The sequence below is a fragment of the Phoenix dactylifera genome, chromosome 4, assembly GCF_009389715.1.
Source record: "Phoenix dactylifera cultivar Barhee BC4 chromosome 4, palm_55x_up_171113_PBpolish2nd_filt_p, whole genome shotgun sequence".
NCBI classification, from domain to species: Eukaryota; Viridiplantae; Streptophyta; class Magnoliopsida; order Arecales; family Arecaceae; genus Phoenix; species Phoenix dactylifera.
Window position 1 is genome coordinate 17,843,874 of NC_052395.1, and position 26,919 is coordinate 17,870,792.

The 26,919-nt window shown below is 39.8% G+C and overlaps 1 protein-coding gene and 1 long non-coding RNA gene across 13 annotated transcripts; both read left to right on the forward strand.

Moving 5' to 3' along the window:
* Positions 1-1,489: 1,489 nt before the first annotated feature.
* On the forward strand, positions 1,490-13,001 carry LOC103721462. 12 transcript variants are annotated; one of them, XR_005511599.1, is made up of 8 exons: positions 1,490-1,664; positions 1,983-2,369; positions 5,011-5,165; positions 6,962-7,134; positions 8,899-9,107; positions 9,251-9,534; positions 12,447-12,524; positions 12,679-13,001. It is a non-coding gene; the product is annotated as an uncharacterized LOC103721462 (long non-coding RNA). The 12 variants fall into 12 exon arrangements; XR_005511601.1 differs by having other exon boundaries at positions 12,701-13,001; XR_005511603.1 differs by having other exon boundaries at positions 9,251-9,382; positions 9,453-9,534; positions 12,447-13,001.
* Positions 13,002-15,180: 2,179 nt separating this feature from the next.
* On the forward strand, positions 15,181-20,571 carry LOC103721463. The gene is made up of 2 exons (XM_008811686.4): positions 15,181-15,899; positions 19,732-20,571. Exons 1-2 carry the CDS (start codon positions 15,606-15,608, stop codon positions 19,873-19,875), a joined length of 438 nt encoding a protein of 145 aa, XP_008809908.1. The 5' UTR covers positions 15,181-15,605; the 3' UTR covers positions 19,876-20,571.
* Positions 20,572-26,919: the final 6,348 nt, after the last annotated feature.

Here is a 26,919-nt window from a genome sequence, read left to right on the forward strand (position 1 = left end):
CAAGTATGGGGCTTTGGTGCCTGAGACACGGATAGGCCGGCACCACTCACCGGTCTGAAGGGAGATATGTGCCAGGGCCATGCTGGTGCTTTTGGAGATTAGATGGTCCATTGGGGACGGACGTTTGATCGATATTTTGGCGGACAATTGGGTGACTGAGCAGCCGATCAGTCGTCTGCCGACCTTGGTGGACTTGGCGAGATTGGATGGATACAGAGTCTGTGATCTATTGGACCCTGCTGGGGTCAGTGGAGGGAAGAGCTGACTCGGAAGGCTTTCGGAGAGCAGTTGGTAGAGTTAGTTCTGGCTTTACCGGTTCCATCTCGGAAGAAGTCTAACAAGCTAGTGTGGAGGCCATCGGGCCGGATGCAAGTACGAGCCAGGGATTTTCTTCCTCTGTTCAGTAGGGAGTCAGGCCGGCAGATTGAGGGAAGATAGATTTGGAGGATGCGGGTTCACCCGCATGTGGCACTCTTCATCTGGAAGGTGGCATGGGGATGCCTACCGACCAGAAGTTTGCTAGCCCGGCGAGGAGTGCGGGTCACGCAATGCTGTGTTATGTGCATGGAGATGGAGGAGACCGTTTATCATGTTCTTTTGTAGTGCCCTAGGGCAGAGAGATATGGAGCAGATCACCAGCCTTCTTGCCCCAGTCGGTGGAGTCAGCACATGACCTGATTCTTTTATTGAGAGTATCTATTCGAAGCCCCAGATTCTGGGAGGAGGGCATCTTCAGAGCATACCCGACTTATTATATTTGGTTGGACAGGAATGCTGGCATATTTGAGGGTAGGAGGCTATCACCGAGGATGGTGGTTGATAGAGCTATACTGCAGTCGGGGGAGGTTACTGCAGCTTCCGCGTTGTTCACTGCTGAGATAGTTAGGGACATTTGGGGTACTCTATCCGCTGTCACAGCGCCCAAATTCGCCCTCGTTTCTTGGGTGCCCCCACCCCCTTGATCATCTCAAAGTGAATTTCAATGGAAGTATGTCGGTGGATGGTATCTCTGGGGGTGTTGGATTTGTGATCAGAGATTTCTGGGGTAGGCTGGTGGCAGCCGGAGCTCAGCACACACCGGGACTCACAGTTGTAGGGACAGAGCTTCGGGCTGCATGGGAGGGGTTGTCATATGCGAAGAGGGTCCTCAGTGCCAAGTGGGTGTTTCTTGTGGGGGATTCTTTTGTGGTGATTGACTGGATCTAAGATGTGGATAGATATAGTGATGGCCATCCCCTCATTAGAGAGACTTGGAGACTGGCTCAGGAGTTGGGTGGTTTTCAGTACACGTATTTCGTGAGGCGAACAGGCAGCAGACTGAGTCGCCTCCTTCGTCGTCCGGCACTCCGGAGAGTTTCTCTGAATATTTATTGGAGATATTTCCTCCTCTTTGTATTCTTTACTTTATCGTGATATGGTAGGATGTACTCACTTTAGAGCTATATAATTTAAAGTTTTTTTTTTTTAAAAAAAAAACCTAGGATTCCGACGCTCGTGGCCCATTCCCTTTTCGTGCACTGTCGATCGAATTCGGCTCTCTCTTTGATTCCAGGAGCCACTGCGACGAGCTTGTCATCGCCATTAGCGCGGGCAAGACGAGACTACGTGATAGCTGCTGTTCTGAATCGGTCGTCCCTGGCCACTTCGATCCACTCACAGCGATGGTAATCCCCCCCTTACATCCCGTCATCATTTCCGCCGTTTAGATAGAATAATATCAGGTTTCTTGCGATAGAAAGAAGCCCAATTGCCGCAACCTTCGCCTCCCGTTCTGTTTCAAGTGCTGATTCCCAACATTCCGATCGCTGCGTTTCTTTCGTCGATTCTTGACGTATTTCTTTATTGGAAAAGTTTGGAATTTTGATTCTTTTGGTCATCGTTGGTATGAGAAAACCTTTGGTATCGTTCTTGATGTCTTCAGGCATTCTTTTGTTGGTTTTATATTTTACCTAGATTTTGATTCATTCGATTCACTTGGATAGGGAAACGTTGGGATTTCTACAAGAATCGTGCCTTCTTTCAAGGAGCCGATGCGGAAGACGATGAGTGATGACGAGAGAGGAACGGGAAAAGAAGCAAAAAGAGACGCATATTTGGACAAAGGACATGAATAAGCTGGTTATGAACTTTCTTCTGACTGGAGGTATTGCTTGCACCAGGAAGAAATTCTGGCTCGAATCTGGAAGTGAACATATCCTCAATTCCTTTTGGTGATGCATTTATTTGTATCAGTAGTCTTTATATATCACCTGCTCCATCCTGTTCCTTGCTCTTCCTTATTGGCAAACAGCACATACGCATTTCAAACAGTGGCAGACCACAAGGCTTTGACGGAGACTGCAATTGAAACAATCAATTGGAAGCCACAGGTGTTCTTTATATACTTTTAGTGATGATAAAGTTTTTGTGGTCCTTTAAATTTTTGAATGAATTAAAAAGAAGCCAAGTTAAAGAAGGGAAGAGAAAAATAGACCTAAGATACCAAGGAACGAGCTATTGTTATGGGTTAAAATCATGCTACACTTGTACCTTTGCATCTTTTGCTACTTAAGTATTTAAAATTAGGTATTTGCCCTTCACCTTGCCTTTAAAACGTTTTCAAACTCTAAAAGATCCAAGATGTGCTGGTCATGAACAAACTAGCAAGCTCTCCAGACTGTGATGCAAACCATTCCACAAGAGATCTATCTATTTGAAGAGAGGATGCTTCATGAACTAAATGATATTTTTTTTCTTCAATAAATTTCGGTAAGGAAATAAATTTGACAAGGAAGGATAGATACTGATGATTACTGAATATTGATATCCTAAAATGTTATGCATGATTGGGAAACTAAAATTAGTCTTCCCAGCGAAGCCAATTGGACTCAGCGGTAGTTTGGAAGTTTAACATTTATGTATTGGCTGACACATAGCTTTAATTTTTTGTGACCTCATTGCTTTTTCTGAAACATTCTGAGAATGGTTTATTTCAGCATGCTATGTTTCCGAAAAGAATAAGAACTGACAAGCTATTACAATAACTCCTGGCTTTTGACCATTTTCATGGTTTGATTTGAACCGCCTATTTTGCTACTTGTGGTAGCATTAACAATATATACTTGCATATAATGTGAATTTGAATTGCATTGTGCAAGAATTTGCCCTTCATGCTGGCTGCAGAATAAGACTGTACTAGCTTATAACCCACGCAATTCGCAGGACAAGAACTTTTTTCTTTTTTTAAAACTTGTTTTGTAATGTATAATACATTTGATGTAAATATGCTTACACTTGATATGTTTATTTAAAGTATATTAGAAAATTGAATTGTGTTATATGCACTTTACATATTCTCAAAGAAAAAATTTTGTTAGAGAATGCTGGCTTATAAATAGAGGGGAGGGTACAAATGGTACTCTACTCAACCGGAATAGTATAATGTATTATATAATTGTTTAGTGGCCGTTGGATTAGTAGGAAACTCTGATGATTGATGTATCTACATCTCTTTTGATGATTGGTCGGGGCGAGTATTTTAATGGAAAGACAAAAAACTTAAGCCCAGTTTTCCTAAAATGCCTAGAATATCCTTGGCTATGCATACAAAATTATGCCCCCTCGGGCGCCGAAGATAGGAAACGATGAGACCAACCAAAAAATGGATGTTAAAGGCCAACCTACTTGGGAACCAAAACCGTCATGGAAAATGGATTCATTAATATGACAGCCACGATCCTTTTATTATATTAAAAAAATATTTTTTAAATAAAAATAATTTTATTTTTAAAATAGAGAAAGAAGTGGTTTGATCAGAATAATGGATTTTTGTAAGGGGAAACTGATGCTTTTTATGTATAAGCACCAAATAAGAAAAAAAAATCGATAATTGCTTTCTTTTTGATTGAATCTGTTCTTTTGTCTACAAATACTTATGCCAATCAAAGTACTTCATGAAACTCGGCGTAATTTTAAAGATAGTCATAGAATGCTCCAGGTATACTTTTCATGCTTGGAAAGTGTCATCTGCAAGTTTTATATATTTTTAGTACACATTTTTTCTCTTTTATATTTTGGAGCGAAACTTTCCTGTGTGAAATTTGGCACCACCGGGACCACTCTGATTCTGTGTCTAAACACCCCTAGTGATCTTAAGTAATATCTAGCGGCAAATACATGGTCTATTAGGAGATATGTTTTGGGGGAGGTAAGCTCGCCAGAGGATAGGAGGTCATTTCAGTAAACAAAGAGAGACAACACCAGATATGATTCATGGTCCTGTGATTTAGAGCCCTTCCTTTCTCTCCTAAACTACAAAATTGTTTGTGTTTCCACATAGTATTAAATGTCACTTGGACACGTGGTGGATGAATACTTAAACATGTGACGAACGGAGAGCTCTGCCAACATAGAGCCTCCATTTTAATATACATACATACATATATATATATATATATATATGTGTGTGTGTGTGTGTGTGTGTGTGTGTGTGTGTGTGTGTATCTATATATGTTAGATGAGGGAAGTTGCACTGAGTGTTGATGATATTCTTGTTTTCTCAGCTACTTGCTATGACTTGCCAACTCGATTTCCATTTACAGCAGCAGTTGTTGATAGAAATAATTGCTGCGAAACAAGACAAGAGGCTCTGTAATTTGCTCGCAAGATTGCACCAAGGATTTTGGAGAATGTAATTCTCTGTAATATTACTATGCCAACCCATTATATATATGGTGTTGTCAGTCTCTCCCGTAGGCTTATTTAGGAAACTTCTGACCTTTTCTGTTCCCCTCTTTTCACTCTATATTGGTAGATATACTACATGATATTTATGATTACGTAGCCATATGAACCCAAATACTTGGATTTGGCTCATAAGTTATGCCTTAGTTGCAAGCATAAGTTGATGGAAACCTTGTATGCTACATAATCTTAGGGGATTGAGAGATAATAGAATCTGATATGATTGCATATTGAAACTTGAAGCGCATCTGCTTACTATTTCTCAAAGTGAAATTAGGTCTTTTGCAGTGGAGTTTCGAAAAAGGCTTTGAGAGGACAACGACAATGATGACATTCAAAGATGAAAAGCCAGGCCGTTATGAAGAGCTTCTGGATGTTTCCCAGCATGCAAAGACTGCAAAAGAGATGGATGGCCATTCTCACGAGTGAGGGCCATGAAAAAGGTTTGCAGATGATGTTGCTTTTTTTTTTGGTTTTGTTGAGGTGTACATATGGAAAAATGAAATGGTAATTAAGGCATGATCGGTACATATTTGTACCTTTCTGGAACTGTATGTCATCAACAAAAAATGACAAAGCAAGCTTCTCTGTATAATAAATTTGAATTGTGATGCACTTGAGAGTTCTGAGTAAGTGGTGGTGTTAGAGCACCATTCTAAAATATCCACATCCACTGTTGCTAAGCCCATTTGTGCATGGAGTATTTTAGGAGTTTTCAGTAATTAGAAAAAATTATTCTCTTCCTGGACTCTCTTTGAGTGTGTACTGGAAGGCTTTAGTTTCCTTTGAAGGCCATGACGAAGATCCACTGACTACTAGTTTTTATTAGCACCCACTTCAATCTCATTGCCCTTAGTACTAGCTTTGTTGTGTTTACAATGAATTGAATCATAATGTAATTATTCCTACCCCAAGTAGTACTTTGTGTGGATAGTTTTGCAGAATAATTATTTGTGTCATAGGTAATTCATGCATATGATATTAGAAGTATATTTTTTATATTTTTGATTCACAAAACAACAGTTTTAATACCTGCTAATCATTTTTTTGTGGTCTTTACTTAAGAAAACCTGAAAAGAAATGAAAGGAAAGCAAGTGGCAAAATCAAAGTTAGGTACACCTATATGCCAAGGATCATGTTTATGTGCTTTCTGTTGACTTGGGGCAAAAGAACAGAATTACAAAAAATAACACAATCAAGTGTTGTACGTGCAAATATTGTACACGGCTTAAGAAAGAGTATCATCATGCATTGGTATGACACCCGGATGTAAAGTCAAATAATGGAAAGAGAAAGAGGAGGAAATAATTTTCCCATATGCAGGGCAGTGAATCCAAGTAATGGTATTCTTTTAAAGGGGACCTGAAGGACTTAAGAAATGCAAAGAACCCATTTGATTACTGACTACAGATACCTGAACTTCACACATGCAGAAAGAAAGAGAAGAGGAAATAATTTTCCCACATGTAATTAGGGCAGTGAATAATAAATGGTATTCTTTTAAAAGGGCCCTGAACGACCTAAGAAATGCACAGAACCCATTTGATTAGCGAAAACAGATACATGAACTTCATACACACGGACAGAGTGGGGGGACACATACACACAGAGAGAAAGAGAGAGAGAGAGAGAGAGAGAGAGAGAGAGAGAGAGAGAGAGAGAGACTTGAGTCAGCTTAAAGAGCAAATATTATAGAATAGATCTCTCTTTAGATGTGTAATGGCAGCCCAAATGATGACAGTTTCTATCATGGCCAAGCAAATATCCTGTTTGCTACCTTTTAAATAAGGATAGCATGGCAAAAACATGGCATACATGAGTTCATGGGGCTAATTATTCTTTAGCTATTGAATGTCAAGTCTTACTGGTTCGCTGAAGGCTCCCAACATGTTTTCCTATCAGGAATTTACCCATGCAATTCTACCATGTCTTCCACTTGGTCTAAGTTTATTCTACTTGTTCTACTAGTTTCTATAGGAAATACTATTCTTGACACTCTATTTTGTTTTGCATGTTGCTTGACCATGGTTTATTCCGACTTTTCCTTTTTTTTTGGCCTGATGTTGTTCTCAAGATATCTCATTTTTCAAATCAGAAATTCTACTTCCATGATTTTATTTCTCCTTCATGTTTCAATTGGTATGCTTACAATTTGTTTAGATGTTTTCTGTTTAGCCTCTCCAAACATACAAATACGATGGATAACAACAGTTGTTAAATTGACTCATTGCTCTCAAGCTTGCTTAGGATGCTGATATGGGTCCAGAAGCAGCTTGATGAGAAGGTTGCTTATCCACACATCATCAATTTGCAGATAGCCTCGCTTGAAGAGTCGGCCATCTAACCCTATGAAAGTCATACGTGTTGAATCCAAGCCAGTGAAATGACGTTCTTTTCAAGCAAATGCATCGGTAATTTTCTAAACTTTGGTTCCATAGAGCATATGGATGCTAGTGTTTTCTTCTCCAGTATAGCTGTTTCTGGCTCCTTGTGATCCTTCATATGCAGCAAATAATTAACCTAGTTTGTGGATATCCTGATGTTTTGACACCCCACCTAAATATCTGCAAGATTTTTCTGCACTTGGTACCAGATTGTTATTGGTTGAAGGGCATTGTTATTTTAAATGTGTTTAATCCTTTTTCTTGCCCATCTTCTGCAGTTTTTTTTGTCTGAAAACAAACTGTATAACATTCCTGAGATAGTTGAGAAAGATTTATCCTTTTTATTATATAAATGGAATGTGGCATATGAGGCTTTGCTTTTCACTGGAAGTTAAGTTTCAACTGAAATGCCTCAGAGACCAAATTTGCATCGTTTTTTCATGACAATAAAATGTTAATACAATAAAATATAGAAAACAATTTCCAAGTATGGAAATATCTCAAGACATTGTCCAAGTGCCTTCCTGCATTGTGCTAAGGAGAGAAAGGAAACCAATTCTGCCTACATACTCTGCAGCAAACAAGAAAAAGAAAAAGGGGAAACAATGAAAAAGAGTTGCATGTTCTGGATGCATCCTGGTGGTTAATATTTAACTCCACCAAGTACCTCTTTAATCCTTCTGATGATATAACAGCTACGGCACATCAAGTTGTGACATATGTCCTATCACAATGAGCCAAATCAAGTCTTTAAAACATAATACGACCAAAGATGCAATTTCTTGCTTAATAATGATAATAATTTGAAAAAAAAGAGAATATAACAAAGGGAAATCCTAAATTACAACAAAGAAACTGAACCCAGAAGTGGAACCTCTATCACTTTTCATTTGATATTTGTTCTCAAAATTTTCTCTTGCTTAATGCATGATTTTCTGCAACTTGACTCTCCTCTTGCTTCCTTTCTTCATAGCTTTCTTGATTTCTGCATTCATCTTCCAGAAAAGGCTTCTAAAATGCTTCTTACTGCAGTTATTCGCCCATTTCAATGTCCTGCCCAGCTCATCTCTGTTGTTTTAGCACAAAGTTAGCTGCTTAGGATTCTGGCTGGAACTCTGAACTCAAAGATCTTGCCAACAAAACTCTCCTTTTCTACCTACCAACGAAGGCCTTAAAACTTTTTTTGGCTCTTGGGACTCCATTACTTCCTATTCCTGTTATTGATCTTCCGAACTTGGTCAACAGCTTGTATAGTTTCTGGCCCCACTACTTGAATAAGCTGTGGGGAGATAAAAAGGAAAAATAAAGGACCAGAAAATTGAAGATCTCTGATGGTGATGATGTATAATTTCTGACTCTTTGAATTGACTGCGAAGACACAATTATGCTTTCAATCATCAAATGTTCCTGCAAATTATTCCATCAGTTTCTCTGCTGCCTTGAATTTTCAGATAGCCTAAATAAAAGATAAGCCTTGTCCGACCGTCTGGAGCTTTTACCAAACAAATTCAGAAACATAGATATTCAATCTTTAGCTTACCGAACATATTCAGAATAACAGAATAATTCAAATTCAGAATAACAGATTTTCAGAATAGCAGATATTCAATCTTGAGCTTATCTCAAAAACAGATGTTCAAACACTTGCAGCTCTCCATCCAGCTTCATTGGTGTTTTGTCTCGGATATCTTGTGCTCGAGGTTCCTAATCTAACATTGTTGCATCCACCTAGTAAGTTATTGGGTTCTTAATGAGACCTTTGCAGATCAAACTTACTGTAAAAATTTGCAGGCGATTCCCTTGTATTCTGAAGCTGTTTTAAGGACCTTACACTAAAGCTGGTAAGTTGCAACAGCCAGGATCAGGACCCCAACATGCCATTGTTCCTGCTGGTTCTTGCTGATCAATTTGAGAAAGGAGTTGCAGCAGTCATCTGGTAACTTTCAAGAAGCTTTGCTGCATTCGCCCTTGCTTCCATAGAATGCAGTTATTGATGCATGGTAAAATCAAATACTTCCATCTCAAAAATCATATATTGGGCAGTGTGTCCATGTGGATCCTACGAGATTATCTTCTATCATTCATAAACTCATCACTCTGGCTTATCTTTCTAACCATGGGTCCCTCTCCTGAGCTGGAGCAGGAGCCAGAAGGAAACACAAATATGGTAAAGCAGTAGCTTCTCAAATGGTGGTTTTCTTCCTGGACCTTTATCCGTAATTCCCGATTTTGCCGAAGGTCTTGACTCTTGCTAATGTTTATACCATTCACGTGGGTAAGTAACACCTCGATCACCTTCAAGGCGGCTGCTCTTTAACCTTTTTCTATCCAATGTATGCCGCCAGATGATGACTTCATTCCAGTCCAATTATTTTGCTGCTACTTCAGGCAATAGCTCCCTCGATACTACACCCGTGACTGAATCAGGTGAAGACACATCAATCATATTTTTTTTCTTAATGATAAAAGGACTTGTTTGGTTGGCGGAAAAAATAATGGAGGAAGTACGATCAATCATATTTTATGAAAAAAAAATCCATGAAGGATACAAGAAAGCCTCTTTTCCAAAATTGTGATTTTTTTATTTTTTTCAAAAGTGCTCTTAAGCCATCATGCTAAAATGGATCAGGGTCTCTTCAAATAGTTTGAAATATGTGCAGCCACCTCCAAGACTTCCAATTATGGTAAGTGAAAATATTGTATCTAATTTTAAGGGTATAATAGATATTTTACATAAATTTTTAAGAAAAGTAGATGCTTAACCAAATATAAGTCACTCTGAAAAGTATGCGTCTTTATACCTTTTTTTTTTTATGATCAGCCAAATATTCAAAAACTATTTTTTTTAAGTATCATATACTCAAACATCAACTTTCTAGGAAATACATTAGTGAAATAAAAAAAATTCCATGAACTAGGATTTTTTTGGTTTGGGGAAGGGGAGGTGTTGGGAGAAACACAGTTTTCTGGCTAATTTCTCTAGAACCTTGCTGCAAACCTGGCAATGTCTCACATTAATTGTTTCTTCTTTCCTGAAGTATAACATACTTATGCATCATCATAGTCATTGGTTCTGGGTTAATCGCATAAGCCTGCTAGGTTATGCCCCACATAACGTGGTCCTAGACCGCATGACAACTCCTAGACGATTAGGAGCTGTCATAACATTTTCATCACAAAATTATGAGAAGTCATTTAACTGAAACACAAAAAAGTTTACATAAATGCTTTTCAAAAAGAATTTGACACATATTGCTTGAATTGAGTTTGCATAAAGTCCAATATGACTCACCCTACTTGACCCTTTGCCTCATGCAGAATAGCTATTTCTTCTTATTTACAAAATTAGTCACCATACGGCATATGCATTCCACAGAGTTTCTGGTTATACGGACGGTTGTGAAGTTGGATGGCTTAGATTGATTTATGCATTTTTTTTTTATTTCTTTCTTTTTTTTTCATTTTGATGTGCTATAAAGAGTAGGAGCAAAACTCATCAGGTGTCTGTGTATAATGCGTTAAGTTCTAGAGCGAGCAGTAGATGACTAAGTATGGCATGTTAAGGATATAACCTGCTTGACACGAGAACAAATCCACCCACCTGCGTTTTGCCTCATTCGTTCCCTGCCTCAGAAAGATCCCACTTAGGATTGTAACAGTCGAAGGCTTGATGTTATGCTTCTCCAATGCTGATGAAAGGATGGCAATGCATTTCTGTGAGATTCAATCAACTGTAAGTCAAATTTGTATTCTTCGACAAGTAGTGTATGGTCTGGTTGTTTGCTACCCTCGTAGTTAGTGTTGAGCATTGGATAAATTAATTTAAATACATGTAACTATGAGCTAGGTACCATCTGCTTATAATTCCCATCTGGTGAGAATTGCACAAGTAATGCATGTTAATCACACAAAATTTTTATCTGCCTTGGTCTCAAGTGCTAGTTGATCCAGCAATCTTACTTCTAAACAAAGGATAAACAATCCAAATGAAAGGTAAAATTTGACACCAAAAGAGAGAGAGAGGATAAGCCTATATATCGAGACCATCCCCACAAGATAGTTGATCTATCGTGGACGTCTACTAATCTAATACTTCAGCATTCCTATTCAAGTTGACGAGAGCTAGAAAAAGGTACAAAAACAACTACATAATCCCTGAGAGGAGAACTGTGCATTTTATGAAAATAGGAAACAGGGCTTCAACATTGAATGCCAAGGGCATTCTTAGAGTCGAGTACAATACACCAGTTATATGCTTGAACTATGTTAAAGTCTACGAAGTTCCTTTTTGAGGAAAGAAATAAAAAGAGCATATTTAATGGATTTCAGATGGAAGAAAACACTCCAGATCACTTACCTGTGTAAAAGACACTCCTCTACGTAGAGTTCTTCTCCTCCTTTTTCTTCATTTGATTGGTCTGTTTAGAGTCGCCCTCTCTCATTTCACAAACCTCTCTTGCATTGCCAACAAGTCATAATTTGTTATATAGGCGATGACATACCACATATTTCATGGACTTTAACATAAATTTTAACAAAATGAGAGAGATTGCAGGTGTTGGGATTTTATATTTTATAACTTTTAAGCTTGATTTTATGATGTTTCAAATTTTTATGTTATTGATTTTTATATTTTATTTATGTTCGTTTCTATGTGGATGTCTGAAGAAAACCTATCTCTTGGTATACATTGACTATCCAAAGAATATTACATGAAGAGATGCTTCTATATCTTCTTGTGGCAGCTATTTATTCGAAGACTCTGTCCCTTCATTTAAGAGTTGCATAGAGAGATGCTTCCAAAGCATCACATTTTTTGGTTTCATACCCTTTGGAAACTTGTAAATAGAGATCATACGATAAAATTAGGATATGTGAAGATGATGTGATACTCATTTTAATCCCTAATATTTGAGTTTTATTTATAGTATCTCTGTGTGCAATTGGGCGTAGATCTATTTTGATTTACCCTTGATTCATTTTATTGGAATGTGCTGTAAGACGATGATAAAGTATTTCATTATGGGAATAAACCACCATGAAATTATTTGCTCTAAAGCTGGTTGAAACCTACTGAAGGGAAAAATCCACCTCGACACACCTTGAATCAGTGACTTTTTCTAACTTATATGTATCTCTTTTATAAAATATATTTTACAGTAATTATATTATTACATATGTTTTCAGAGAATAACAATCATTTGGAACAAAACCAAGGGGAAGCGTATTAATAATCCTTTAGAGAATGGATCACTTCATGGACTCTAAAGAATTGTTCAAGATCTTATGATGGAAATGCCAACTCTTGCTTTAATTCTTATTGTGATGTTCCTTTCAAGGTACAAGCAGTTTTATAGTTCTTTGGATCGGCAAGGGAGGAGAAAGGGCAAAAAACTGATGAAAGATGGTCGGCACAGGTACTTCACAGGCTCAGTTTTTATCTTTAAAAAATAGAGAAACAAAAAATAAAGGAAAGAAAATAGATTGATCACAATCGATACAAATCCCAAAGAAGCCATGAAGTGGAACATTGGATTTACAATCATCTAACTATTTTCAACAATGGAGTAGGAAACTTTTTAACTGTTTGTAGGCTGGAAAATGAGGTCATAGAGGTATGCTGCGATGAGCAGAGAGTAAAACGAGGGTGCAGGTTTGCCCTATCTCAAGTGATTTGAAGCGTGACAAGATGCAATATATGTGCAAAAATTGTCATCCGAGTGACACCAAGGCTTCTCTTCTTCCATTGCCATTAGAAGAAAGATTTGATGGATGAGTTGGGGTTTTATAATTGTAGCTTGTAAGTTAAACCGATTGTTCTGGGTCATTTGTTTGTCTAATAATAGAAACAACACTTATTGGATATGTGATTGATCTTGTTAACTCCCTTCAAATAAATACCTATTGTGTGCATTGGACGATTGATTTTGCTTCTCTCTCATAAGAAAAATGCCATCTTGGGATCTTTGGTTAGATAACGTATTTTTTTTGCTCTTCACCTAGACGTGAAGCATTAGCATTGCCACCAAGGTGGTAGCATAGATGGAATATGGCTTTGTTTCCACCGAGATGATCCAGATTCGAAATGCGGGGCGTCGATTAAATTCGGGGACTGGATGCCCCACACTTGGATGCTTTCGGTGGGAGCGCTACTGGTCCGCTGGTACCGAGGTGGCGCTGGAGTGACGTACTCATACGTGGGTGTTGATCCCAGTGATAGGGAGCCCACAGATCAGAGAGGGTACGCGAAAACTTGCGGCCTGCATCGAACATTTTCTGGTGGAAGGGGGCCCAATGGAGGCTACTACGTGGGTGAGGTTTCCTCTCCCCCCCCCCTCCTATTTTTTACAAAAAAAAAGCATTAGCATAATTGGGAAAATTAGCAGCAAGCCATGACCATGACTTTTTTTTGCTCCCATTCGAATACTTATCAGAAGGTAAGGGTTTTCCGATAAGCTCATCTCTTTTTTCTTCTTCTTTCTTTTTTTTGGTACATCAGCTGCTCATACTGATCTCGCATGAGCATAATTAGCTATATCACTAGCAAGAAGGCTACATAGATAAAAAGGAACAAAAGCCTACTGGGTCTAAAAAAATCTTTCCAAATACATGTCTGACTTGAAAAAGCCCGTCTTTTGGATGGTGCCTTACCCGGCTTCATGCCGGGGACCAGTTTGCCTGACCCAAGGCGCGCGAATATGGGGTGTCCGGCCATGTATTTATCTCAAGATAAAAATAAAACATAAGCGTGAAAGCGATGCGTGCGGCCGCACGTACTGACAGGCACGTATCTGGTCCCCCTCTCCCGGCACGGGCTCCCCTCCCGGCTCCTGAGTTCCGAAGCAAGGCGCGTGATGGGACACGTGTCAGGCACGCGGCCCCACTGACAGCACTCCGCTCGAGCCTTTGACCCCCGGGAGCTCTGAAGATATCCCTTGTCCGGATCGTCGGATCCCCGGAGGGCACAACCTTCCTCCGCCGTCCGATCTCCTCTTCGGTGGAGATGTCGAGGCGCATTGCCCCCACTTGCAGCGCGGTGGGCCGACAAGGCGAGCTGGTATGTCGGACCGGCCCTTCTCCCAACCCAGGCCCCCCTGCCTCGCTCACTCCGACCACCCAACGACAGACACGTGTTCACCGCCCCCTGCCCCCACTCGCTTCCGCCACGCGTCGTGACCTCCGACAGCCCACTATGTGGTAGTTGGCCGGTCATCCTATGTGGCCCGCCATGTCATCGACAGCTCACTCATTGCTGGACTCGACGTGGCATGTCTTGTTTTAATTTTTTCCCTTTTATTTTTGGGTTGGGGGTGGGGTTGGTGGGGTTTGCGGGGGAGCGAAAATCCGGTCTTTCCATCAATCCCGTGAGCTCCGAGCCCAGTAATTTCGGCCACCCTCGGTAGGAGTTCTTCATAAGGCACCCCGGCTTTTGTCAAAATTGCAAGGCCTGCCACGGAGCGATTCCTGGGCTAACGAAGGACCGCATCTACCCCGGTACTTCGGCAGCATGACACACGTGTCCCTCCCAGCGCGAGTGATTATTTGATTTCTGAACGTGTATTAGTTGTACCTGCTTTATGGGGCTGGTGGCGGGTTTGGTACGAGGTTAGCCGCTAAGCATCTAGAGATTAGTTAGACACGAGAGAAGTTAAGGGGAAAAAATAGAAAGAATAAGAAAAAAAAAAAGAAAAGAGAAAGCAACAGATTCCATTGCTTCGCATTGTGGTGATTGCTTTAAAACTCCAAAAAATCAACAAATAAAGCAGTGGTGAGAGAGATAGAGAGGAAGGAAGGGTTTATTGCTGTGCACTATTTATTTCTCTTTATCTTGGGCCTTGGCTTTGTATAATGGAATTAATCCCTCCTTTTCAAGCAAGTTATGCGTTCAATTTTGTTTCCCTCCCTCCATACTTGTCAACCATAATGGCTGTTATAAGCTGATATAAGACCAAACCAAGCAAAGCGTGATTACGCGAGCAGCTTAAATTAGATGAGATGATAGGGGGAACCCCTGTCAGTGGCAGACATGGTAATTAAGAAAAAAAAGAAGGTGGAGTTGGTGGAGATGGGCAGCTCTATTTCTATTTATCCAGAGCTCGCCTCTCGAAGCAAAAGAAGAGCTCGCATCACTCCCATGGAGTCCCTCCCCCTCGCCCTCTCCTCCTCCGTCCCCACCTCTTCCCCTTGACCCCTTTCTCTCTCCAATCTTATTCTCTGGTGACTACTGGTCCTCCTCTCCCTAATAAAATTCAAAGGACCGAGTGGAAGCGAGCTGGACCTCTAGACAGAGCCATCATCATCACCACTTCATTCCCTATTCCCCTCTTTGGGGCCGACGATCTCCCGCCAAATCACGTCCGTGCCATCCTAGCCGTCCGCCCTGCATCGCACGGTCGCTGAGAGAACCAATGGCGCATCCGTGGTAGAGGGAGCTCGGCCCGGGAGGTTAGAGAGAGAGAGAGGAGTGGGAGAGAGATCGCGAGTAGGAGGAGGTGTGAATGGGGGAGAGCGGCGTCGGGGGGCCGGCGATGGCTCCGCTGAACGTGGAGCGTGGGGAGGAGAGGTGGAGACACTTCGACAACTCGGTGAATGCCGTCTCCTTCGGTTTCGTCGCCACCGCCATCCTCATCTCCATGTTCCTCGTCATGGCCATCTTCGAACGCTTCCTCCGCAACAGGTCCCCCCTCCTCTCCTCCGACGATGGCCGGAGGCGGAGGGCCTCTTCCTCCGCGGATCTCGAGGCGCAGCGCCGCCGGGGCATCGCCGGCAAGCTCGATTACCCTTCGCCCAAGGTAAGCTTTACCGCACCACACCCCCTTCCTTCTACTTCGATTGCTATTATTTTATTATATCTTAGCTACAAGGAGGAAGAAAATGGCCAAATGCCCTTTCGCTTTTGCGTAACATCCGTTGCTTGCTTCCTTGGCACATTTGAGCAATGCATGCCTTTCTTAATTATTTGGACTTTAAAAAATGGCGATCGACGGTGCCCATTCCTGCGGTCCTTTTGGAACTATACTTCTTGGCTTCTCTCCTTCTCCTCCATACCTTTTCTTGCGCTTCCTAAATTTAAATTTTCCAGAATCCAGAGTCAATTAAGATTAAAAAAGATGCAAAATCTAGTTTTCTAATGGAAAATTCACCATTTTTTTTTTGTTGTTTTCCTGAATATTAGCAGCAGTAGTACCATGGGTCCCATATAGTAGGGATTGCTTAAAGTTGTTGTTTAGTAGGAGCACAAGCATAATAGTGGCAACAAGGAGTTAATGACGGTTTGTCGGCCTTTGTTGGACCTGGGACGGGGGGCGTCGTCACACAAGAATCCAGAGGGAGAGGGGGACGGGGGGCGTTCTCACACAAGAATCCAGAGGGAGAGGGTGTTGTAGAGTCTCAATCACACCCAACACAAGAATCCAGAGGGAGAGGAAGAGGGTGTTCATAATGTTGCTGTTGGCCCTCTCCACTAGAAACTCCAACTAGCTAGTGGTCGGATAACCGTATAGGTCGAAATAGATTCGGAAGCTGTGGCGATCTTTCGTCTTGCTGCAAGCCTAAGCAGTATCATCAGCCGGGCTTAGAGCTAGTTGTAGCTAGCCATGGTAGCCCTTTGTCTTGCTACAAGCTCAAGAAGTAGCATGAGCCGGACTTTGTGCTAGTTGTAGCTAGAATATCACCCCACTACCAGAAATGTCTCTGTGCCTAATGTTGGTGTTGGCCCTCTCCACCTGAAGCTCAAACTAGCCACTGGTGGTCGGGTAACTAAGGTTGGCTGAACTGGCCTGAAGGTTCTGGTGGCCTTTCATCTTGCACATGAGTTGGATTTAGAGCTAGTTGTGGTCGTGATGTTGTTATATGCAGCAAGAGCTGGCTGCATATTTTCATCATTGCAATCTGTGGACAAAGAGATAGCCTTGTAGCAAATTTATTTATTTTCAACGAATCGAAGCCAGGGAAAAGAAGGAAGTCTTAAATGAAGTCATCAAATGCCTTCTAATTGGTTATAAATTTATTTTTAACATTTATAGTACTGGTACCCAATAGGTGAGTTCGCCTATCAAATGATTAGAAACCAGAAATTTCAGAATATCACTTTTTAGCTATTCTCTAACTTGGAAATCAATGGAAGAGAGCTTGCTAGTTACGTGATCAGTGAAATCCATAAATTTGGTTTTGCACACTTTAAGATAAAGAAAAGGGCATGCAAAATCTGTAACCAAGGGGTAAATTTAAGGGGAAAAAAAACTGATGTTTACTTCACTATTTTGGTTAAGACTTCAACCTATGAGATAGTCATTACAGTGTGTACGAAAGATTTTTAAAAAGAGGCTGATTTAGTGACAGGAGGAAATACAAGCCCTAGAAAAGTATTGTCAGACCTTTTTGCAGTCAACTGAGTTCAAGACACAATGGAATATTTGGAAGAAGCATAGCACTAGATGAGTCTAAGTTAGAATGTTTGCTGGGTACCTGAATGCACAGTACTACTTCAAGGCTCATCTATATGAGCATGAGAGTATATATACTAACGCTATATTAAGGTTGTATCGTAGAATGGCCCATTTTAAAACAATTTCCATAAGAAAAGTCCATATGTGCTGAACTTTTTTTGTGGTTACTCCAGTATTTAGGCTTGTTTTCTGCAGTTTTGGAGCCGTATTAAGAATTAGGTGTTTTTAGGTGGCCACATATTGATCCAGGTATGAAACTGAATAAAAGAATTGAAGGGAGGAAAAAAATGATATTGCTTGAGATGGAATAAGAAAGAAGGAATCATGCCCGGGCCACTGTTCGTAACTGCCTGATTCCACATGAAATGATTTGGTCTGGTTGGTGTTGACATTGAGAATGAAGGGTTTTGAGAGGATGATCCAACATTATCATACTGATTTCCTTTTACTGTATTGGGTGGTCGATCCCAATAGTCTGAGCACTCAGTGTTGGATGATTGTCATTGTTGGCATGTCATTATCATTAATTTTTAAATTGTTGTTGTTCTGCCCTCACCCAAACAAAATTTTAAAGCAAAACTGCACTTAAACAAGTGATGATTTAACAGAGTTCCATTTCGTGATTAATGGACGAGCAATAATATGGGACATGTCATGCATGCGTAGGCAACTCATTGCGCTAAGTACACCTCATTATTGTTGTATCTATGTTCGCTTGGTTTCTCAGCATTTGTGTATCGCACCAATGTAACATTATTTTATCCGTCTCTCTTAATTGATCATTGTCAAACGGTTATGCTTTTAGCAGAATGAGAAGTGAACCAACTCACAGTGTGGCCCACATTTTAAGCTAGAATTGTTTCTCATAATAATATACACAAGGAAAAACACTTGGGTCCAAGGCTCCAAGGAGCACCATGAGATCAGATGTAAAGGTTGAGAATTTGAGATTAAGAGACTGTTGTTTATGTATCATCTTGTTTTTCCACATTTCATTGAATTTGCTGTCACGTCTGCTAATTGAGGAATTTAATATCTTTATGTTGCATTTTTTAGGGAATAATTAATGTATGGCAGGGTAGAGATGTGTCCATTTGAGAAAGGACCAAAAAAAGGGTAAAAATTTAAAATAAATATATGAAGGTTTGACTGCTTTTGATAATGAGAGAAAAAAGATTAAGGATTAGTCCATGAGTCTTAAATGGCTGACCTTGTATTGTTTATCATTGCCAATTGGCTACAATAATTGCCTGGATGCCTTTTGGCATGATTGGTGATATTTGAAAGACCAAGAAGACTACGACGCAAGAATAAGACAAGACTATCAAAAATCATGAATTACTGATGCGATGAAATAGCAATATCACTTCTTGAATATGAAGAGGTACTGGCTTGAATTCTGGATCTTTTTATGTATAAATGATGTATAACATGTAGATGTTACAAAATTGGAGATCCCCATGGATTACTGAGCTGTCATTTACCATGACAAAATTCGCATTATTAAGATAACAAAATAAAGCCAATAGAAATATTTCTTTCATTTACAAAAAAAAAAAAAAAAAAACTCCGACAGATCTTCTCAAGAAAGCGACACTAGCATGCTGGAGAGAGAGAGAGAGAGAGAGAGAGAGAGAGAGAGACAGAGACAGAGCATAATCATGGCGTACTGGTCCACTTTCAATTTTGGAGAGGTAGTGTAGTTACATTTAGTTCTAAATTTTTGCAAACCTTAAACAACTAAATTCCACCCATGCAAGCATATTTTCTGTTTCAACCTGGTTTTTTTAATTTCTTATGCTCAAAAGTTCAGCCTCCAGAGCCTGTTCTATCCAGAAAGGAACCTACCATCCCTGAAACTGGAGAACTATTTATATTACATGCAGTTGACTTAATGGAAAGCTTATCGGTCGTAACTCATTATCAGTTTTCCACTATTTGGTCATTACTTGATGACAGTTGAAAGCATCTACTTCTGAAAAACTTTTACAGTTTTCTTTACATTTTGGCCAACTTAGGAGTATAAAACCATGAAGCAATTTCTAGATCCAGTGAACGTTGCATATTTTAGCTGTAAAGTTTGTCAATAGTTCTGGTTGAATGATTATTAGGGAGACTTGTCAATTGTTTTATCCTCTTGACATTGTGTGGCTCATGTTTTGCTTCTCTCTCGCAGATGTCAATCTATGCAAAAGGGGTTTCAGTCCTGATGCCTGGGTATGATATACCCACCTTCATCGCGCACCCTGCCCCTGCGCCTTGCCCTCCTGAACGAATCTCTTGGCCTTCTCATCAACATGCTGCATCAAATTTAAGTTAGGAATCTCAGAGACTGTTGTCCACTTCATCTTTTGTCATCCAAATTCGTCTCATCCCACAGTGTCCATTTGCATTTGGACACCATGTTTGGTTCCACCTGAGGCAGTTCGGGCAGCGCGGTTGCAACCCATGTTTTTTTTTATGTGAGCTGCTGCAAGACAGTGCTAGAATATGTATAGTTCACCTTTTCATGTGATCTTTGCTGCCCCTGTTCCTTCAGGGAATGGAGTGGTGGCTTTCTCAAGGACTCCTATCATTCTGTCCAATTATAATTGCAACTTGGATGTTTTCAAGCAGTGGGATTGTAGGTCCTTAAGTTTCAATCTGTCGGAGACTTCTGTGAGAAATCTTCAGGAGAAATATTTGGAGTTCTAGACTTGAATCTGGCTGTTCATCTCTCATTTGCATGGCTCGACCAAAAAGCAAGGTTTTGCAAATCCCAGGGGTCAAAACTCGTGCCAGAGCTGCATGCAGGTTTGGTATTGCCTTCAATCTATTTGAAAGGTGAGTTATTTCCCCGGCACACTAGGAAATGTGGTAGTGATGAATTTATGGGAGATCTTGAAGCTTTGAGTGGGAAAAGAATATTTACTTGACATTTGGTGCTTGAGTCATCTGGTGTTACAGTCTTTAAAAAAAAATGCTGTACAAATCCAACGTCTACAAGATTAAGAGATATGGAAGTGAATTTTTTTTTATTGGGTTTCCCTTTCTTTTCCTTTCATGAGGGGTTGGGTTTGTATCTATGGCTCGAAAGTAGGATTCAGCTTCCTTTACGTGTATCCGCCATTGGATCGCCCACTGGGCGGTTTGAGATTTGTGCAGGTGATGAATTGCAAAAATTTGGAGTACATTGAGATCCGTGTAGTGGGTGACAGGATGGTAGATTCGTACGAAGAAAGATAACTACAACCCCAACCCATGGCATGCCGATCCTTTTTTGCAAGGAAAAGTTCCATTGGAGGCTGAAAATATTGCACAAAATCCAGATATTATTGAAAAATTTTGGTTGTCAACCTGTCATGAAGGTATATAAGCAAGAAAGGATCGAGTTGATGATAGGGCGGCGTTGGAACTTTTGTTAGAATCGAGGTTTGTAAATCTGTTTTGAATTATTGCTATATGATTACATGATCGAAAGATCGGGAGACGCTGTTTCTAGGGTCCTGGGATTGCATGCAAATGGAATTTTCATTTTCTTCCTCCTGCTAGTGTCATGTACAACAAGTTTTAATATCGATCTCTGACCCATAGTTAATTTATGGATTAAGGTTCAATTATAAAAATACTTCAATTCGTTTCCATCAAATGCCAAAGGAGTTTAGTTACCGGTTCCTAGCTTTATGATTTTATCTGAGACCAGTTGTTTGTGCTACGGTAACAGTGCCTTGTTGCATAAAGTTATATAAGATGTTCTGCAATACCTTACCTTCCTCAATGCCCGAACTTGAGGACTTCTACATTATATCTGCAGCAAGACCCTCGATGGTGGAAGTTATAAATTTGGGGCTGTTGAGCGTTTATTATAGTATAACACAGGTAGTAACATGAACAACTTTTATTGAGTCCCCATGATGCATTCTCCTATATAGTCTTTAAAGTAATTTCTTACTAAGAAGGATTGCTATTAAAAAAAGAGAATTTTAAATTGAAGATTTCTTGATTTATATATAATACAGTTCTACATTTTAGCGCTGAACTAATGAATAGGGATTGAGCTTTACTCGGCGAATCGGAAATGGCATGACTATATTGCCCATTCTTGCAGTCATCTCGGAGGTGCATCAGCTTCTCCCTTCCCGTTTAATATTTTTTCCGATTTCCTTCCACTTAAATTGAGCGTCCAGAATTCAAATATGATTTAATAATGAAATTATTGACTGCTAATGCTAATTGTCGTACACTGCTTCATGTCATCTCATATCCCGACCTTACTGCTGCCAAAATCCGAGCTGAATCGTCCAGGCCAGACGGAATCCAGGTTGAAGTAGTCAGATCCATCAACTCGACTCCAAACCGAGCATATGGTGCTGGCAGCTACCAAGCTTGAACTTAGCTGAGAAGATTGCCTCACGCATCTTATCCAATAAGAAATCAGGAAGAAAAATCTGTTTGTCGGAGTTTGTCCGGCGGGGAGGACCCACCAATGCTTAAGCATGTGAGAATCGCAGGGAATGAAACAGTATGAGAGAGCTTAAAATAATAATAAAAAAACGACTTACCTCGGATCCCTTTATGGCCTTTTATAAAGAAAAAGGGCTGACCTCCGTCACGATTAAAGCAACATTGGGCTTTGCTGAATTCAAACCGAAGTGGAGGTACAATTTAGACGATCCTAAAATTAGCCGGACGGTTAAGTAGGTTAGTTGAGCTATCCGCACCTGTTGGGGAATTTAAGTCGCCCTAAAGCACGTGAGCACATCGATAGCACGTGATCTCGAAAGCGTCCGACCTCGGGCGCCCGACCTAGGATCAAACCGAAGTGGAGGTACAATTTAGACGATCCTAAAATTAGCCAGACGGTTAAGTAGGTTGGTTGAGGTATACGCACCTGTTGGGGAATCTAAGTCGCCCTAAAGCACGTGAGCAAGCACGTGACCTCGAAAGCGTCCGACCTAGCGCCCGACCTCGGACACCCTGCCAAGCGCCCAACTTCAGAGCTCCCGACTTCGGAAGTCCGACCTCGCCACTCACCTACCGCGGCCACATCCTTCTGTAGTTCGTTCAGAAACCATGCCCTGCCACCGCCCCTAGCATTTAATGCGTATGGCCTCCGCAGACCTTCGGCTTACTCAACAATTAATGCGTATCTCCGGCTTACTCAACAATTAATGCGTATTTCCGGCTTACTCAACAATTAATGCGCGTGGCGCCTGTTATCTACGAATCTACATTCCTCCACAGCAAATCAGCTCGGCTGCATCCAGTCGACCCTGACAACCCCCTGATCCCGAACTCCTCTCCGACGGCAAGGCATTAATTCACTTGATCGTGCACCAATTCATGCGACGTGCCCAGTCGTACGGCAACTTCGTCCCATCACATCACAGGTAACCCAGTACCCTTCTATAAAAGGAGAGGAAAAAATCTCTGAGCGGGGACTCTCTCCCTTTGAATACACTTGCCCCCTCTAACTTAGGCATCGGAGGGCCGGCGCCGGAAACCCCGGCCATCGGCTTTTTGCAGGCCCCTCGCGGAGGACGCCGCTCGTCGACGGATCGCCGCCCGCTAGTTCTCGCCGGAGCTCCTCCTTCCCAGCGGACCGGTCGCCCCCGGGTTCAGTTTCCAGCAACAGCACCAGTTTTCTCCACTAGGTGGTCTGCGAAATATTCACTTGCCAGAGAATTTCCGGCAAAAAACTCCCTGGTGTCTAAATCAGAATAACGAAACAACGATATGGAAGAAAGAGAATTTAGCAGAGGATGATCTCTCTGAATAATAGTGAGCGCTTATTATGCACGTACCTCAAATTTCCTAGGTTGCCTCCTTTATATAGGGGAGCGAGTCTTGTAGTTACCTGGGCTGGCGTAGCGTGCAATGATGCCAAGAAGCGGTCGGTAGTATGACCGCGGCACTGGGTCAATCCGCGTAGGTAGAGTGCGGCGCACGTTTGACCCGGAACATAGAGTTATCATGACTGCAGACTGTTAGGGTTGTCGGTTATTAAAGTTGTTAGGTCTGATTGATGCGTGCTGTTAGTTTTTCTCGATATATGACTGCCGGTTGGAGTTAAAGTCGTTCATTCAGGTTCATGTACAATCTTGATGTTCCATAATTTTCCAATGAGGCTTTAACTGCGCAACATACGTGAAGAGAATTAACTGTAGTAATCGTACAACAATAGACATCTTGACTTGATGGTACAAATCCGCATCTTGGTGAACACCGAAGTCAATAGTTTGGTTGATCATTGTGGCGAGTGGCTTAGTTAGCTACTAAGGTCTTGTTTGGAAGAGTTGTTGACAGTAGAGCTTTTGGAAGTAGAGATGTTGGAAGTAAAGTTTTCTGAAGTAGAACTTTTATAAAAAAACTGTTGGCTGTTTGGTTACTACATTTCTAAAGTGTTGTGGCACTTTAACATGTGTTTCGTAAACAAATTAAGAAAGTACTTTTATATGACAAAATTACCATAAAAGATATTGCATAGTATTATATAACAGAGCATAATAACATATAACATGTATTAATACATAAATACATGATATAGTATAATATTATTGTAATATAATATAATATTATTATAATATAGTAATATAACATTGTATACTATAGCATAATAATTTAATATAATATTAAATTATTTAACATAACATATAAATATATTATGATATAATATAATATAATATTATATTTATAGTACAATACAATAATAAAGATATAAAATATTATAATTATTAGCGTAAATTAATTTCTCATAATATAACATAAAATTAAATTATTTAATATAACATATTAATGTATTATGATATAATATAATATTATATTATATTTATAGTATAATACAATAATAAAGGTATAAATTTCGGAAGGATGGAGAAGAAATTATAAATTTTTTTTTCTAAAACATGATTCAAAAGGATGGATACAAAAATAGGAAAGAAGAATACCTTTTCTGCATAGAAGAGAATCTAATCCACTGCTATAATTTTTTTGTTGGGACTCTAGTAGATTTTTAGGATTCTAAGGGACAAAGTGTGTAATTGTTATATTTTCTTATAGATATTTTGGTCAAAAAAATAGCTTTCCAATAAAGCCTAAAAGTACTTTTTCGAAAAGCTCCAAGATGGAGCTTCTCCCAAAAGGTTATTTTCAGCTTTCTCGGAAAGCTAAAACAGTTTTCCGAAATTTTTACCAGACATCATTTTTTATCTAAAAGTGCTTTTGGAGGGCCAAAAAGTCCAAATAGAGCCTAAGATTCTGAGCTCGATTCATGCTGGGATCATTCTTTCGGTCAAATACCGAAGTCAAATTGGTTAATATATATATTATATCAAAAAGGATAAGGTTAAAAAGATTTTTTATTTTTTGATTTTTTTATGGATGTATTTAGTAATGAATATGTTTTAAAAAAGAAAAAAAAATGAACTCTTCGGGTAGTGATCACGTGTGCGTACACGGATCATCGTGTAAAATGAGCGACTCCCACCATTTGCAAAAAAATCTCGGAGCGACCATCTCCCATCCTTTGAAAAAAAATAAAAAAATCTTGGACCGGGATCCTCCTCGGTCCCAAACCGGAATAAGCTCCATTCAATCAATGTTATCGTGCCAATCCCGGACGTCCATGATTGGAAACAAACACTCTCCAACGTAAATCAGGATTGAAGAGGATGCGACCGTAAACGATACGTCTCTCAATCCTACTTATAGTCCACGGCCTTTCCATGATTCTATACTCGGTGCGAGGCTGGTGTTGAGCACAAATCACATCCTCGTTGAGAAGAACTCGGCTACGGTGATTGAAAAGATTCGGGTCGGAGATGTCGTGCGAAGAGAAGACCGCTACTCCACAACGTCCGCATATTATTGAAAAATTATGTCTTCTATCAGGCCACGCATGTATACAGAGAGGCAAACAATGCTACAGACTGAGTTGCCTCCTATGTAGTTCACTACTCTAAAGATTTCATCTGGACGAACCACATGTCGGTATCGATGCCTATACCTTTGTGTAGTCTTTTAATTTTTGATCTTATTGGCCATATTCACACCCATCGAGTGTAAGCTGCCGTTGTATTTTTTTTAAAAAAACAAAAAACTTTCGTATATACTCGTATTTTTGAGCAAGTGTTTTACTGCTCTTCCGTCGCTAAACCGGATTGAAGCACGTCCGCATATGCTTTTCTTGGGGAAGATCAAAGCTTCTCGAGATGCACGGGTTCGTGGCGGTCTTCCATAAGATAAAATAATTTCATTCCCCCAAATCATGCGCTTTAGTGAAGAAGTCAATGCAGATGGCATGCTTATCAGTTGCTGCAGATTGATAGTAATTAGAAAAATAGGAAAAGCCTTTTTACCATAAACATAACGGATTGTTTTTTCGTTTATATAGTTATTTGAAATTATAAAGTGGGCCTTTTTTTATTAAAATCTCATATCGCAAGGAACAGCTTTTAGCCCGTTTGGCATCATTTTTATTTTTTATTTTTTATTTAAAAAAACATAAACTAAGGCAAAAAAAAAATATGTTTGATACTATTATTAATTTTTATTCTCAAAATTTATTTCTACTATTTCTAAAAATTAAAAATTAATTTTAATTTTGTTTTAAAAATAAAAAAATTTATGATTTTTACCACGGCAAACTTCATTGCCTCCACTCACACTATTACTTTAGCCTTCAACTATCATATCGCTGCTGGTGCCGCCATCATTTTTATTTCCACCACCAGACAGCCACTGCCTCAATCATTTTTGTTGCCATCCAAATCACCTATATCACATTGCTAATCTCTATCATATCATCGTCAACATCATCATCGCTACCACAAATCATCCATACCTCCATCATAGCCCAAAACCTCATCAAAAAAACTAATCATAAAGTATTATTTAAGTTTCTTAATTCTCTATAAATATTTAAATTTTTTTCAACAAATAATCGATGTGAAACCAATTCTCACATAATTCTCTAGATTAAACAATAACATTCTCACCGAACTAAAAATCCAAATCCATTCAAATACAATCCCAAGTACCACAAAATCAATCATAAACATTACAATCAACCCAGTCCATGGCCAACTCAAACAGACCTATACTGCATTATCCTTTAGTCCACACGGACTATAAGCTCAATCGGCTCCAACACATTTAAAGACTTGCATGATCTCCTCCACCACCATCATCACAATATAGCCATCATATTTATATTTTAAATATAACTTAATATGCCAAATATATTTATATCTTTAAAATTTAAAATAAAATAAAAATAATATTTATTTTTTTATTTGTAAAAATAAGAAAAAGAAGGCGTGGCCAAGCACACATGGATTGATACAGTGACAGGACACAAGTCTAATAAAGTAACCCTGAGCACCCA

Excerpts from the sequence above, each read along its gene's own strand:
- LOC103721463 (XM_008811686.4), top strand. The coding sequence starts at position 15,606 with ATGGGGGAGAGCGGCGTCGGGGGGCCGGCGATGGCTCCGCTGAACGTG. Across the intron at positions 15,900-19,731 it reads TCGATTACCCTTCGCCCAAG|ATGTCAATCTATGCAAAAGG; the intron begins GTAAGCTTTACC and ends TCTCTCTCGCAG.